This window comes from Oncorhynchus tshawytscha, linkage group LG01 (assembly GCF_018296145.1).
Source record: "Oncorhynchus tshawytscha isolate Ot180627B linkage group LG01, Otsh_v2.0, whole genome shotgun sequence".
Classification (NCBI taxonomy): domain Eukaryota; kingdom Metazoa; phylum Chordata; class Actinopteri; order Salmoniformes; family Salmonidae; genus Oncorhynchus; species Oncorhynchus tshawytscha.
The window spans coordinates 37,914,157-37,928,422 of NC_056429.1; the positions used below are offsets into that span (position 1 = coordinate 37,914,157).

At 44.6% G+C, this 14,266-nt stretch overlaps 1 protein-coding gene across 3 annotated transcripts in view; it reads right to left on the reverse strand.

Moving 5' to 3' along the window:
• The window catches only part of zc3h3 (zinc finger CCCH-type containing 3), a 99,507-nt gene that overhangs the window by 7,637 nt on the left and 77,604 nt on the right, over positions 1-14,266 (reverse strand). For all 3 annotated transcript variants that reach the window (XM_024420288.1, XM_024420297.1, XM_024420279.1), the window contains exons 6-11: positions 8,361-8,442; positions 8,115-8,270; positions 7,926-7,995; positions 5,513-5,644; positions 901-1,070; positions 436-626 (exon numbers count right to left, since the gene is read on the reverse strand). In XM_024420288.1, the coding sequence (XP_024276056.1) occupies positions 436-626; positions 901-1,070; positions 5,513-5,644; positions 7,926-7,995; positions 8,115-8,270; positions 8,361-8,442 (801 nt within the window). The remainder of the gene's footprint in view (positions 1-435; positions 627-900; positions 1,071-5,512; positions 5,645-7,925; positions 7,996-8,114; positions 8,271-8,360; positions 8,443-14,266) is intronic.

Here is a 14,266-nt window from a genome sequence, read left to right on the forward strand (position 1 = left end):
CGAGCCATAAGACTACTAAACAGTTAACCGGACTATCTGCATTGACTATTTTGCACTAAATATTTGGACTCATCACACACAATGCTGCTACTGCTTATCATCCAAGTAAACATTTCACTGTTAGTCTACACCTGTTGTTTATGAAGCATGTGACAAATAATTTGAATGGATCTTGATTTTTTTATATTTTTAAATCCATTCACCATCTTTCCTGGATTAACAGTGGGACATCTGAGCTATGTTTTAAAAACATGGGGCGGTTGGAAGGATCACAGTGCTCACAATGATTACCACAATTTTCCAATGCACTGTTTGATGAGCCCACCCCTCCAGGTCATAGGAGTCAACATGGCGACCATAGAGGCAGTTTCCTGACCTCTGTAAGATACAACTCAGAACTAGACTAACTTTCCTGGTCACTGTATGACCTCTCACCTGTGACCACTGCCCCGTCGGCAGGGGGCGTGTCCGGGGCGTCTGTGTCTTCGGGGGAGCTAGAGAGGGAGATGAATGACGGGAGCTTGGTCTTGTGAGGACCCGAGGAAGAAGACGAGGGTGTCCCTGGATCTGCCTGAGCAGAATCCTCTGCCGCCTGGTTATCAGGTAGGACCACTGACAGGCTAGGCCTGAAGAGAGGAGAGGGGGAAGTGGAAAAGGAGGAGATTAGAAAACATTGTTGACATCGAAATGTAATATAATCTGTGCACATCTGGCAATATAAATTAATGTCCTGTTTTTACAGTGTTTTATGGTTGTTGCCTATGCATTTTCCAAAATGTCTGTTTTCAATTTGTAATGTAAATCTATTTGCTCTGTTTTATTACATTTTTTAAATATAAATTGTATCTAATTCATTTCACTTTGTCATTTAATTATTCTGACAAAGGGCCTGTTCTTGACCTCTTGGTGCGGGCCTTCTTGGCCAGGGCAGCGGAGGGACCTGTGGTGGGGTTGGGGTTAGGAGCGGTGCGTTTGGCCCTCTGACGGTGCTGGAGCTTACACTGGGCCCCTCGAGGACAGGAGCCACTACTGGAGAAGTCTGGACACACCAGGGTGTGCTTCTTCTTACACTGGAGGAGAGGACAGACCAATACCACTTATTATATGAAACACACAGGGGGTTAACATAACCCGAGAAGACAGTTTGAGACTGCTCTGTTAGTTACTACACGGAATGTAAAAACACACGTTGTTTACTTCCTAATATTGAGTTAAACCCCCCTTTGCCCTCAGAAAAACCTCAATTCCTTGGGGCATGGACTCTACAAGGTGTTAAAAGCGTTCCACGGGGATGCTGGCCCATGTTGACTCCAATACTTCCCACAGTTGTGTGAAGTTGGCTGGATGTCTTTTGGATGGTGGACCATTCTTGAAACCCAGCAGCGTTGCAGTTCTTGACACACTCAAACCGGTGTGCCTGGTACCTACCATCATACCCGTTCAAAGGCACTTAAATCTTTTGTCTTGCCCATTGACCCTCTGAATTGCACAGATGTACAATCAATGTTTCAATTGTCTCAAGGCTTAAAAATCCTTCTCTGACCGTCTCCTCCCCTTCATCTACACTGATTGAAGTGGATTTAACAGGTGACATCAATAAGCTTTCACCTGGATTCACCTGGTCAGTCTATGTCATGTTCCTAATGTTTTGAACGTGGTCATCTTAAGAGCACTGCGTGTGCCTGAGTGAGTATACAGATGAAGGTCTGGTGAGAGTGTATGTGACAGTGAGAGTGTATGTGACAGTGAGAGTGTGTGTGACAGTGTAATATGGGCGTAAATTGGTAACTTCATTCTGAGGGAGATTCGATCCCTCCCACCTGTCAGAAAAGCTAATTATACTCACTATGGGGTGCGAGCCGTGTTTGTGTGCATCTGGTGTGTGGGGGGCAGCCTGGAGCAGGTTGGTCCAGAAATAGAGTGAGGGTGGGGGTAAGGGGTGTGCGTGTGTCTTAGGGGTGGGGGTCTGCAGATTGAGTTTCCAGGAACAGTTTGGACTCTAGTTCACCCCATGGTCCCCTCAGCCATGAACCAGTCTGGGTCCCCCTCTCCTCTCCCCGAAGAGGCCCCTCTCTCTCCGCTATACCTCCAACCCCTCACTATAGCCAGTACCACTAACTCCCAAACTCAGACCCCCTGCCATTCTCACACCCATGTTCCTGCACCCTAGGGGTCAGATTAGTGTAGGTCTTAGACTTATCTCGCTTTTCTGAGGCGGCAAACCAAAACACTCACAAAGTCACACCGTAATGCTATATGTTTTCATGCCCTAACGTAAACATCGTCCGGACTACAGGAAAAGGAGCACCGAGCACGTCCCCATTCTCATCGACGGGGCTGTAGTGGAGCAGGTTAAGAGCTTCAAATTCCTTGGTGTCCACATCATAGACTGTTCTCTCTACTACCGCATGGCAAGCGGTACCGGAGTGCCAAGTCTAGGACAAAAAGTCTTCCCAACAGTTTTTACCCCCAAGCCATAAGACTCACCCCCCCCACCCCTCTTTTACGCTGCTGCTACTCTCTGTTTATCTTATATGTATAGTCACTTTAACTATACATTCATGTACATACTACCTCAATTGGCCCGACAAACCAGTGCCCCCGCACATTGGCTAACCGGGCTATCTGCATTGTGTCCCACCACCCGCCAATCCCTCTTTTTGCGCTTCTGCTACTCTCTGTTCGTCATATATGCACAGTCACTTTAACCATACCTACATGTACATACTACCTCAATAAGCCTGACTAACAGGTGTCTGTATATGGCCTTGCTACTCTTTTTTCAAATGTCTTTCTACTGTTGTTTTATTTCTTTACTTACCTACAAACACACTTTTTTTTTTGGCACCATTGGTTAGAGCCTGTAAGTAAGCATTTCACTGTAAGGTTTACACCTGTTGTATTCGGCGCACGTGACAAATAAACTTTGATTTATTCGCCAAATTTAGCAAAGCCTGTCTGTCTCTTATGGTATCAGTCTGTTATAATTCAAGAGTCTGAGAGCAGAGGTGCAGATTGAAGACGCTTTACATTGTTTTTAACCAATCCAACCAAGATGTGCCCAGGGGTTAGAGTGGTCGTTTCTAGACCAGGGAATGGACCATACAAAGACATCCAACCGTATTTACAGTCCTTCTCCAACTGTCACGACTTCCGCCGAAGTCGGTCCCTCTCCTTGTCCGGGCGGTGTTCGGCGGTCGACGTCACCGGCCTTCTAGCCATCACTGATCCATTGGTTTTGTCTTGTCTTCCTTCACACCCGGTTCCAATCCCATCAATTACCTGTTGTGTATTTAACCCTCTGTTTCCCCTCATGTCCTTGTCGGAGATTGTTTGATTGTATGCGACAGGTTTTTTGTACCCACTTTTGTTATTTTGTACATTTTGGTTTTTTGGAGTTTTTTGTCAGCATTTATTAAACGACTCCGTTTATACCAAGTTGGTTCTCCTGCGCCTGACTTCCCTGCCACCGACACGCATCCATTACACCAGCGTAAGGAGAGGGAAAACTGAGCCAAATGCCAAATCTACTAAGACTCAACTGCCAGCAGTCAAATACCTTCTCATTTTCATAAAACACTGAAAAGAAGGAAAGAGAGCGAGAGCCAAGAAACGGAAGATAAAAAAAAAGTGAAAGCGGACAGAACATCTTCATTCCACACCAAGTTAATCATTTTCCACTTGATTTAAGAAATGCTGGGACGTCTCAGGTCTATTAGAAGAGCTCTCTCTCCACTGCGTTCCAAACCAGGACGAGTCAGCACATTTACCATTACAGGGATGGAGGGAGGGGTAGAAGACAGGGGCAAAGAGTGAGGGAGGTAGAGGAGAGGGAAACGGAAAGGGGGGGGTGGATCAGGGTTCAAAGGAGAGGAAGGGATGTTGAAAGAGTGGTGGAGATGGAGAAACAAGAGAAAGGTGGGCGATCGAGGGAATGAGAGAAGGCGAAAGGGACCAAGAGGGTCCAAATTGGATAAAACGAGAGAGACAGGCGCTACAGAGTAGAAAAGGGGGAGAAGGTAGTGACGGTGGACAGATAGAAAAGAGAGAGGGAGGGAGGGATAGTGAGCGCGAGACAAAGCGAGAGATGGAACGAGAAAAGAGGATGGAGATGGAAGCGGGGTTAACCCCTGAGCTGCTGGAGTGTCTGCCTGCCTGCCCCATAGTGCCATCCTCAGCACTTCCTCCATCTGTAATTACTGCCTGCTATCCCTCCCACAGCCACCAGCTAGCAAGCACAAACGCGAGCACACACACACACACACACACACACACACACACACACACCAGACCTAAGCACTTCAGCTAATAGAATAAATATGAATGCCCTTTGGTTTTATATATCCTCATTTCTCTGTGCTATATATAAATGAGGCCTGACAGTGTGAAAAAGCATGTGCTACACAGACACTCATAAACAACAACTGAGAGGATTATAGGAGGGAGGGGATAGATGAACAGATATAGGATTGGTAGAGACAGAGACAGGCGGAAAGAGAGGACAGGAGGGGTACTAGCGGTGAATGTGGAAACCGAGTGTGTATGGGAACTCTCCATTTTTTGGGGGTGTCTGTGTGGCCGTGCACTGTTACCCTCTGGTCCTCAATGTGTCACTCAGACACTAGAGTTATGTCACTATTGACAAGCCCTCACTCTCAACAGCTGTCCCCTCCATACCCAGCGCTGTTTTGGAGGACAGTTCATATGTTTGTGTGAAGAGTCTGTCCACGAGGGTGTGTCCAGTGGTGTAGCGGTGCCTGGAGAAGTGGGTATACACTCATTTTGCCAAACGGTCCATGAAGGAAAGGTTCCCTTTGTGAAAAATGATTTGAGAAACAGCGACATACACTCCGAATGACCTAAAATGACACATCCCATTTTGGTCTTTCAAAGTCAGGCCAAACCAAGCTGCACTGTGCAAGTAGTCTAATAGTGCAAGTAGTCTAATAGTGCAACCGAACCAATAGAACGAATGACCAGTCGGCTTGGGTAGACCCCCTACAGTAGATTTGTTTCGGGACTGTATCTTGTGGAAGGATGAAATAATATGAATAAATGAATCAAAAATACGTTTTTAATGGAAATACGTCAATCGTTATTTGAATATGTTGGTAACCCGTTGTGTAAAAGTAATAATGCCCCTCGAAGGGACTTCGTCTCGGGCCAAACAACACAGGTGCCAATCTATCCTCCAAACACCGGCTTCTCGGGCATCTATCACTTAAATACGCAATGCCCACCGAGTGAGTAAACGGCGTATACCCTCCACCACACCACTGGGTATATCTACCTTCTCTACCATAGGTCATCAGATCATGATAAAGAGAGAATGCCTGTGCCTGTCCCCATGCGTGTGTGACTGACTGACTGTGTGTACGTGTGTGTGAAAGAGTATCTGTGTCTGAGAGAGAGAGAGAGAGAGAAGGTGTATGTGAGTGCTTGTGTACATACATGTGTGTGGGACTGACTGACTGATTGTGTGTGTGTGTGTATTCTTAAGAGTGTGTCATACCTTCTCTCCCTGAGGGCAGTATCCCCTGATGAAGTCCTGGCACAAAGCAGCCTTGCGGGACACATAGACATGGCTGTAGGGACAGCTACCGTTGTTACATATGCCCTTCAGGAAGTACGAACACACAGGCATCTAGAGAGAGAGAGAGAGAAGTTGTTGTTACCGATCTCTGCTTGGCAATAATATCTCCATACAAATGTCACACCAATAAAGCATTTTCAATGGAATTGAACATTTAATTGAGAGAGGGAACGAGAGAGGCAAGACAGAAAGAGAAAGAAAGTTCATTCACAGCATACTAGAGAAAACACAGTCAGATGTAGAGTTAAAGTCAACAAGCCAATCCACCATTCAAATAGGTCCCGCCTTCTACAATCTGTCACTGCCTCTGCTGTTAAATGGCCTTAATTGCAGTTGACAGAGAAAGAGAGAGAGTGTGTGTGTGTGTGCGCGTGTGACAGCCTGCATGCAGGTGTGAAATGTCCTCTTGTGTGTGAGTAAGGTACGCTGTGTGAGAGTGGTGCAGGCCAGTCTAAATATACACCATGTAGAGAGGTGTGAGACAGAGAGCAAGGGAAAAGGAGCTAGGAGAGGGAGAGCTATACGGAGAGGGCCAGGGTGTGGGGGGCAATGAGAGAATCAGGGCGGCTCGTTGGGATGGGATCAGTTTTACCTAATTAACTGCTACAGAAATATTTATCCAGGCCGCAGCTTGTCCAGCTAGCTATCATGATGCGTTTATGTGCTGGCTGTGTGTACGAGTTACGGTTGCCAGGGCCTGAGGGGTTAGGAAGGGGGGACGGGCGGAGGTGGGGGTACAGTACAGAGGGTCTAGTTTCAGGAGTTATTTCTGGGGGGTTACAGGATTGGGGCTCCTCGTCTATCCCCAGTCCCTACTAGTATGCGTGCATATTGGGTTGCGAGGCTGGACAGGACACCTGTCTGTGGGTTGTTTGTCTAAAGAAAAACATCTTTCCCTGTCCAGTGTAAGCACTTTCCTTTACCCTATACGGACTGGCCTCGTTAAACACCTAGTTAAACACCACTACATGACCCTATTCTGTGCTATGGGGCCAGATAAACAAATGAGACATTTTAACTACACTTATTACTATGCAACTATGTAATTAGTAGCTATGAAGCAGAATTAATAATCGAAGATGAACCATTGTGTTGACTGTTGGTAGTACTAAACATGTGATTATTATCTTTTAGTTTGTACTCTTTCTCTGTTAGAGAGGGAGTCGTTTAACGGAAGTTAAAGATGCAGCCAATGATCTATCCTGAGCAAATATATAAACGCAACATGTACAGTGTTGGTCCCATGTTTCATGAGCTGAAATAAAATATTTTCCATATGCACAAAAAGCTTAATTCTCCAGTATGTTGTGCACACATTTGTTTACATCCCTGTTAGTGAGCATTTCTCCATTGCCAAGATAATCCATCCACCTGACAAGTGTGGTATATCAAGAAGATGATTAAACAGCATGATCATTACACAGGTGCACCTTGTGCTGGGGGGGGGGGCAATAAAAGGCCAATCTAAAATGTGCAGTTTGTCACACAACACAATGCCACAGATGTCTCAAGTTTTGAGGGAGCATGCAATTGGCATGGTACCAATTGGCACCAAATTGAAACAGTTTAGAAACAAGAGTCATACTTCTGACCTATTTGTGATTTATCCAGTTCAGGTGTGTGTGTGTGTATGTGTCTCAGACCTTTAACATATTGGGTATGTGTAACCAGCTGTGTGTAGGTGTGTCTTCTAGTTGATTAAGGGGTTGTGTACTCATGCCATACTCTCTGTACCCATGCCTATTAAGGTGTACGTGTTCAGGTGTAAACCATGTTGGGACATCTGAGACATGGGATAGGGACCACCATTTTGGTCATGATACCCCCATCGCCCGTACCATCGACTCCTTTCAACACGCACCCCCCTAACCATAGAATCAGGTCACGTCTCTGAGTGTGTACACTACCAGTGGGAGTGTGTGTGTATATCTTAATACTGCCAGTGAGAGCACAGAGACAGGAGCTGTGCCAATCGAGTGAGTGAAGACTCTAGCTGCATCTCTATACACCAACCATAACTCTAAAAACCACATATTGTATGTGACATGTCTCCATATCTATCTCTGGGTGGTAAACTAACAGTCGGTCCTAATGCAATCCCTTTCCCTACCCCCTAGCATTAATCCTTCAATGTTTGCAGATCTGTAAGTGTGTGAGACACCATATTCTCACCTCCTCCCTGGCTATATACCTGACGGGGGCAAACGCTAACTGACTAACTACACAGTACACTCCAACCCAGCTGGTGTGAGAGAGACATTGACGTTTCACATACTCTCACCTCAAGGATGGTGTGTGTGTGTGTGTGTGTGTGTGTGTCACATAGTTTCACCTTCTCCTTGGCCACCTTATGGGAGAATGGACAGGTCCCACCTGTCTGCTTACATGTACCCCTCAGGAACCTGCAGGAACCAATGGGAAGAGTCATCAGATCACAGAGCAGCCAATCAGAGAGCCCACACAGTCTGTACAGGTGGTTTTGAGGAGATCTGTGCATGTTAGGTGTGGGTGTGTGTGTTACCTGGTACAGACGGCCACCTTATCAGGATCGTGGATGTAGGGGCAGGTGTTGCCACGGTTACACTTGCCAAAGCGGTTGTAGTACATACAGTACTGCTTCTGGGACTTCTTCTGACGAGCATGCCTGATGATGGCTAGACTCCTCTGAACCGCACGACTGGAAGACAGAACACACACAATCAAGAAAACATAGCGTTGTGCAATTATGTACAGGTAGCAGAGGGTGTGTGTGTACTAAAGTGCTTACCTAGCCACAAAACGAGTGCTGGAGGGCCGGATGAGAGTGCTAGAGGTGGTGTGGGAGACTTCCTGTGGACTGGACAACCGCACTGTTTGGGGAAAATAGAGATTGAGAAAAAAAAGAAACCGCCTCTATAAAGACTAAACATTTAAAAAATGGGGTATTATGGCGTTATTAATACACCACTGCGACTGACAGTGTTTGTGTGCGGACACGCGTGCATGTCCATGTCTGTGTTTACACTGCAGTAGTAGTAGTTTTATTACATTGCATGTAGGCCGTACTTGCCAGCTAAGAGCGGAATTACTTACACAGCACATGCAAGTAATTAAACAGGTCAATTAAAGCCGTTCAAAATCAGGATGTCTACTGAAGCAGTTTGTTCTCATAGCGTCAACGGCCTGAGCGGTGGAAGGAAATAGCACAGTCACAGGGGATGAAGCATAACGGTCACAGCCAGGGGGGAGTCGTCGGGTGAGGATCAGACAACGCACCTCGCCGTGCCCGACACAGACAGCCATTTGTAGCATAGCCGCTTGTCTTTGTAGCCACTCCTCCACTACCAGCAAGTAGCACCCACCTGGGTGATGCCCCGGCAGCCTCTGGCACCAGAAAGCTCAGCACTCATCAGTAGCCTAGAGTAGGCTATTACAGTCTTTAAGCCTCTGCCATCACTGCAAGCCATTTCCACTGTGTGCCCAGGCAGATATGATGCAATGACCTGACAGCTATAATTTAATGTTTTAAACTGACATAGTTGTATGTCTTTGCCATGCTTTCTGTATTTCAAATTACACTAAACCAAAATTTAAATGCATCATGTATAGTGTTGGTCCCATGTTCCATGAGCCGAAAGAAAAGATCCCAGAAATGTCCTAACACAAAAATAAAAATATCTCAAATGTTGTGCACAATTCTTTTGACATCCCTGTCAGTGAGCATTTCTCTTTTGCCAAGATACCCCGCACCTGTCAGGTGGATGGATTATCAAGAAGCTGATTAAACAGCATAATCATTACACAGTTGCACCGTGTGCTGGGGACAATAAAAGGCCACTCTAAAATGTGCAGTTTTGTCACACAACACAATGCCACAGATGTCTCAAGTTGAGGGAGCGTGCAATTGGCCTGCTGACTGCTTGAATGTCCAGAGCTGTTGCCAGAGAATTGAATGGACATTTACAGTGCCTTGCAAAAGTATTCACCCCCTTGGTGTTCTGTTTTATAACCTGTTGTTGCATTACAACCTGTAATTTAAATGGATTTTTATGAGGATTTCATGTAATGGACATACACAAAATAGTCAAAATTGGTGAAATGAAATGAAAAAAATGACCTGTTTCAAAATATAAAATAAAAAACCTACAAAAAAATGGAAAAGTGGTCCGTGCATATGTATTCACCCCTTTGCTATGAAGCCCCTAAATAAGATATGGTGCAACCAATTACCTTCAGAAGTGACATAATTAGTTAAATAAATTCCACCTGTGTGCAATCTAAGTGTCACATGATCTCCGTATATATACACCTGTTCTGAAAGGACCCAGAGTCTGCAACACCACTAAGCAAGGGGCACAAACAAGGAGCTCTCCAAACAGGTCAGGGACAAAGTTGTGGAGAAGTACAGATCAGGGTTGGATTCTAAAAAAAATATCTGAAACTTTGAACATCCCACGGAGCACCATTAAATCCATTATTAAAAAATGGAAAGAAGAGGGCCGCCCACCGAAACTCACGGACCAGGCAAGGAGGGCATTAATCAGAGAGGCAACAAAGAGACCAAAGATAACCTTGAAGGAGCTGCAAAGCTCCACAGCAAAGATTGGAGTATCTGTCCATAGGACCACTTTAAGCCGTACACTCCACAGAGCTTGGCTTTACAGAAAGAGTGTCCTGAAAAAAAGCCATTGCTTAAAGAAAAGAATAAGCAAAAAATGCTTGGTGTTCGCCAAAAGGCATGTGGGAGACTCCCCAAAAATATGGAAGAAAGTACTCTGGTCAGATGACACAAAAATAAGCTTTTTGGCCATCAAGGAAAATGCTATGTCTGGCGCAAACCCAACACCTCTCATCACCCGAGAACACCATCCCCACAGTGAAGCATGGTGGTGGCAGCATCATGCTGTGGGGATGGTTTTCATTGGCAGGGACTGGGAAACTTGTCAGAATTGAAGGATGGTGCTAAATACAGGGAAATTCTTGAGGGAAACCTGTATCAGTCTTCCAGAGATTTGAGACTGGGACGGATTCCAGCAGGACAATGGCCCTAAGCATAGTGCTAAAACAACACTTGAGTGGTTTAAGGGGAAACATTTAGATGTCTTGGAAAGGGCCATACCTCAATCCAGTTGAGAATAGGTGGTATGACTTAAAGATTGCTGTACACAAGCAGAACCCATCAAACTTGAGGGAGCTGGAGCAGTTTTGCCTTGAAGAATGGGCAAAAATCCCGGTGGCTAGATGTGCCAAGCTTATAAAGACACCCCAAGAGACTTGCAGCTGTAATTGCTGCAAAATGTAGCTCTACAAAGTATCGACTTTGGGGGGGGTGAATAGTTATGCACGCTCAAGTTCTGTTTTTTTGTCTTATTTCTTGTTTGTTTCACAATTAAAAATATTTTGCATCTTCAAAGTGGAAGGCATATTGTGTAAATCAAATGATGCAACCCCCCCAAAAATCCATTTTAATTCAAGGTTGTAAGGCAACAAAATAGGAGAAATGCTAAGGGGGTGAATACTTTCGCAAGCCACTGTATCTTCCATAACCTGACTTCAATGTCCTTTTAGAGAATTTGGCAGAAGTCCAACTGGTCTCACAACCACGCCAGCCCAGGACCTCCAGATCCGGCTTCTTCTTCTGCAGGATTTATGTGAGACCAACCACCCGGACAGCTGATGAACAGATGCATATCTGTATTCCCAGTCTTGCGAAATCCATAGATTAGGGCCTAATGAATTTATTTCAATTGACTGATTTCCTTAAATGAACTGTAACTTTGAAATTGTTGCATTTATATTTTTGTTCAGTGTCGTATTTTCTGTGATTTTATTAAGCAGTGAGTAGGAGAATAGAAGGGAGCCTGAGTGAACCGGCAGTGTATTGTATGTACATATATATGGTTATCTGTATAATAAAGCTAAAATGTATTTTTTAGGTTTATTTTACAGATAACCGTATTTTTTGCATACGCTTCTGTTCTTCATCCCCAAACCTACCACTGGTGTGCGTGGCCAGAGAGTTCTATTTTCATGTCATCTTACCATAGCTAGAACCCTCTGTAAAGGGTTCTAAGTAGAAACCTCTGCAAAGGGCTCTAGGTAGAAAACTGCAAAGGGTTCTAGGTAAAATAAAATAAAACTCTGCAAACGGATCTACCTAGCACCAAAAACGGTTCCCCTGTGGGGACAAGCCGACGAACACTATATGGTTCCACATAGCAACTTTTTTTTTCTAAGAGTGTACCGGAGACCTGATAGCTCTCCAAGCCTATAGTGTTTGGAGGGAGGGAGGGAAGGAAGCAGGGAACGAGATATGGGTATGGTGGAAAAGAGGGGGGAGGTAAGGTAAGGAGGCTTGATACCTAGCCAAGTCTCTAATTTTGGAATATTGCAGATGTAAAATATATCCTCTTCATCAGTGTGTGTTCCTGTGATCTTGGCACTATGAGGGGAGGCCACTGGCAGATGACCAGGAAAATAAGACGTGTAATCTCAGCTAACTGGACTGGTGAGATCTGAAATTATAACCGCTGTTGTGGTGGACACTGAAGGCATTTTCAGAGCATGCTGGAATGTGGTGTTGTGGAGAGTGGGTGTGTGAAAATGGCACTTCTGTGTGTGTGTGTGTGTGTGTTTGTGTATCAGGAGGCGAGTCACAAGCTGCAGGGACAGAAGGGAACTCTTCAAATCCAGCCACATATTTTGGCAGAGAGAGCAAGAGAGAGAGTAAGAGAGAGACTGTAAATCAAAGAAAGAGAGGGGGAGAGAAAGAAAGACCAAGTCTGTATGTGACAGAGGGAGGAGAGAGACCCCTTACGAAAACCCACATGATTTTCACGTGATCGCGTGTGATTTTACGTGACGTTAATGCGATAACGTGTAACAACATGGTGAGCACGTGTGAAATAAATGTAACACGGGGATGAAACATTTCAACATGTGATGAAATGAAACAACACGTGACAACATTTGAGCACAAGGGAAAACCCTAGGGCTGTGACGGTAATTGAATGAATAACCATGTAATTGACAGTTATGGAATAGGCCTATATCCATTTTAGGATAATTTTTTAAAACTTTATTTTCACGTAGATCATCCATACCTAATAATGTAAGTGTTTACTAATGATTATAAGCGATTGTTTTGCTAACTTAGTCTGTCAATTAAACGTTCTATATCTCCTCTTCTTTCCAATTGACCTTTGATGCGCAAGCAGCTAATCCGCAAAATGCGCTGGGATGTAGAGCACGTTTTAATTGCTTGCTAGTAAATAATTACATCCATCTTCTTTAAAAAAAAGGTTGGATGTGTCTGACCATTCATTAATTATTCAACAGCAGTTGACAAGGTTGTTCTGGCTCTGAGGCCTATACAGTGGGGCAAGAAAGTATTTAGTCAGCCACCAATTGTGCAAGTTCTCCCACTTAAAAAGATGAGAGGCCTGTAATTTTCATCATAGGTACACTTCAACTATGACAGGCAAAATGAGAGAAAAAAAATCCAGAAAATCACATTGTAGGATTTTTTATGAATTTATTTGCAAATTATGGTGGAAAATAAGTATTTGGTCAATAACAAAAGTATATCTCAATACTTTTGTTATATACCCTTTTTTGGCAATGACAGAGGTCAAACATTTTCTGTAAGTCTTCACAAGGTTTCCACACACTGTTGCTGGTATTTTGGCCCATTCCTCCATGCAGATCTCCTCTAGAGCAGTGATGTTTTGGGGCAGTTGCTGGGCAACACGGTCTTTCAACTCCCTCCAAAGATTTTCTATGGGGTTGAGATCTGGAGACTGGCTAGGCCACTCCAGGACCTTGAAATGCTTCTTACGAAGCCACTCTTCGTTGGCCGGGCGGTGTGTTTGGGATCATTGTCATGCTGAAAGACCCAGCCACGTTTCATCTTCAATGCCCTTGCTGATGGAAGGTTTTCACTCAAAATCTCACGATACATGGCCCCATTCATTCTTTCCTTTACACGGATCAGTCGTCCTGGTCCCTTTGCAGAAAAACAGCCCCAAAGCATGATGTTTCCACCCCATGCTTCACAGTAGGTATTGTGTTCTTTGGATGCAACTCAGCATTCTTTGTCCTCCAAACACGACGAGTTGAGTTTTTAGCAAAAAGTTATATTTTGGTTTCATCTGACCATATGACATTCTCCCAATCTTCTTCTGGATCATCCAAATGCTCTCTAGCAAACTTCAGATGGGCCTGAACATGTATTGGCTTAAGCAGGGGGACACGTCTGGCACTGCAGGATTTGAGTCCCTGGCGGCGTAGTGTGTTACTCTGCAGGTCATTCATTTGCTTGTTTGTAGGTGACCAAATACTTATTTCCCACCATAATTTGCAAATAAATTCATTAAAAATCCTACAATGTGATTTTCAGGATTTTTTTTCTCATTTTGTCTGTCATAGTTGAAGTGTACCTATGATGAAAATTACAGGCCTCTCTCATCTTTTTAAGTGGGAGAACTTGCACAATTGGTGGCTGACTAAATACTTTTTTGCCCCACTGTATATGCGCTAATGTTGTGTCAAATGGACAATGCGCCAATCCTCTCCAATTTGGCATGGTATAATTTGATACAGAATCTCTTCTTAATTTATAGACTAATCAACGCTGATCAGGCCGGTCCTGGTTGATATGCCTCCATAGGCCGAGGCCCCAAAAATTGCCGCCCT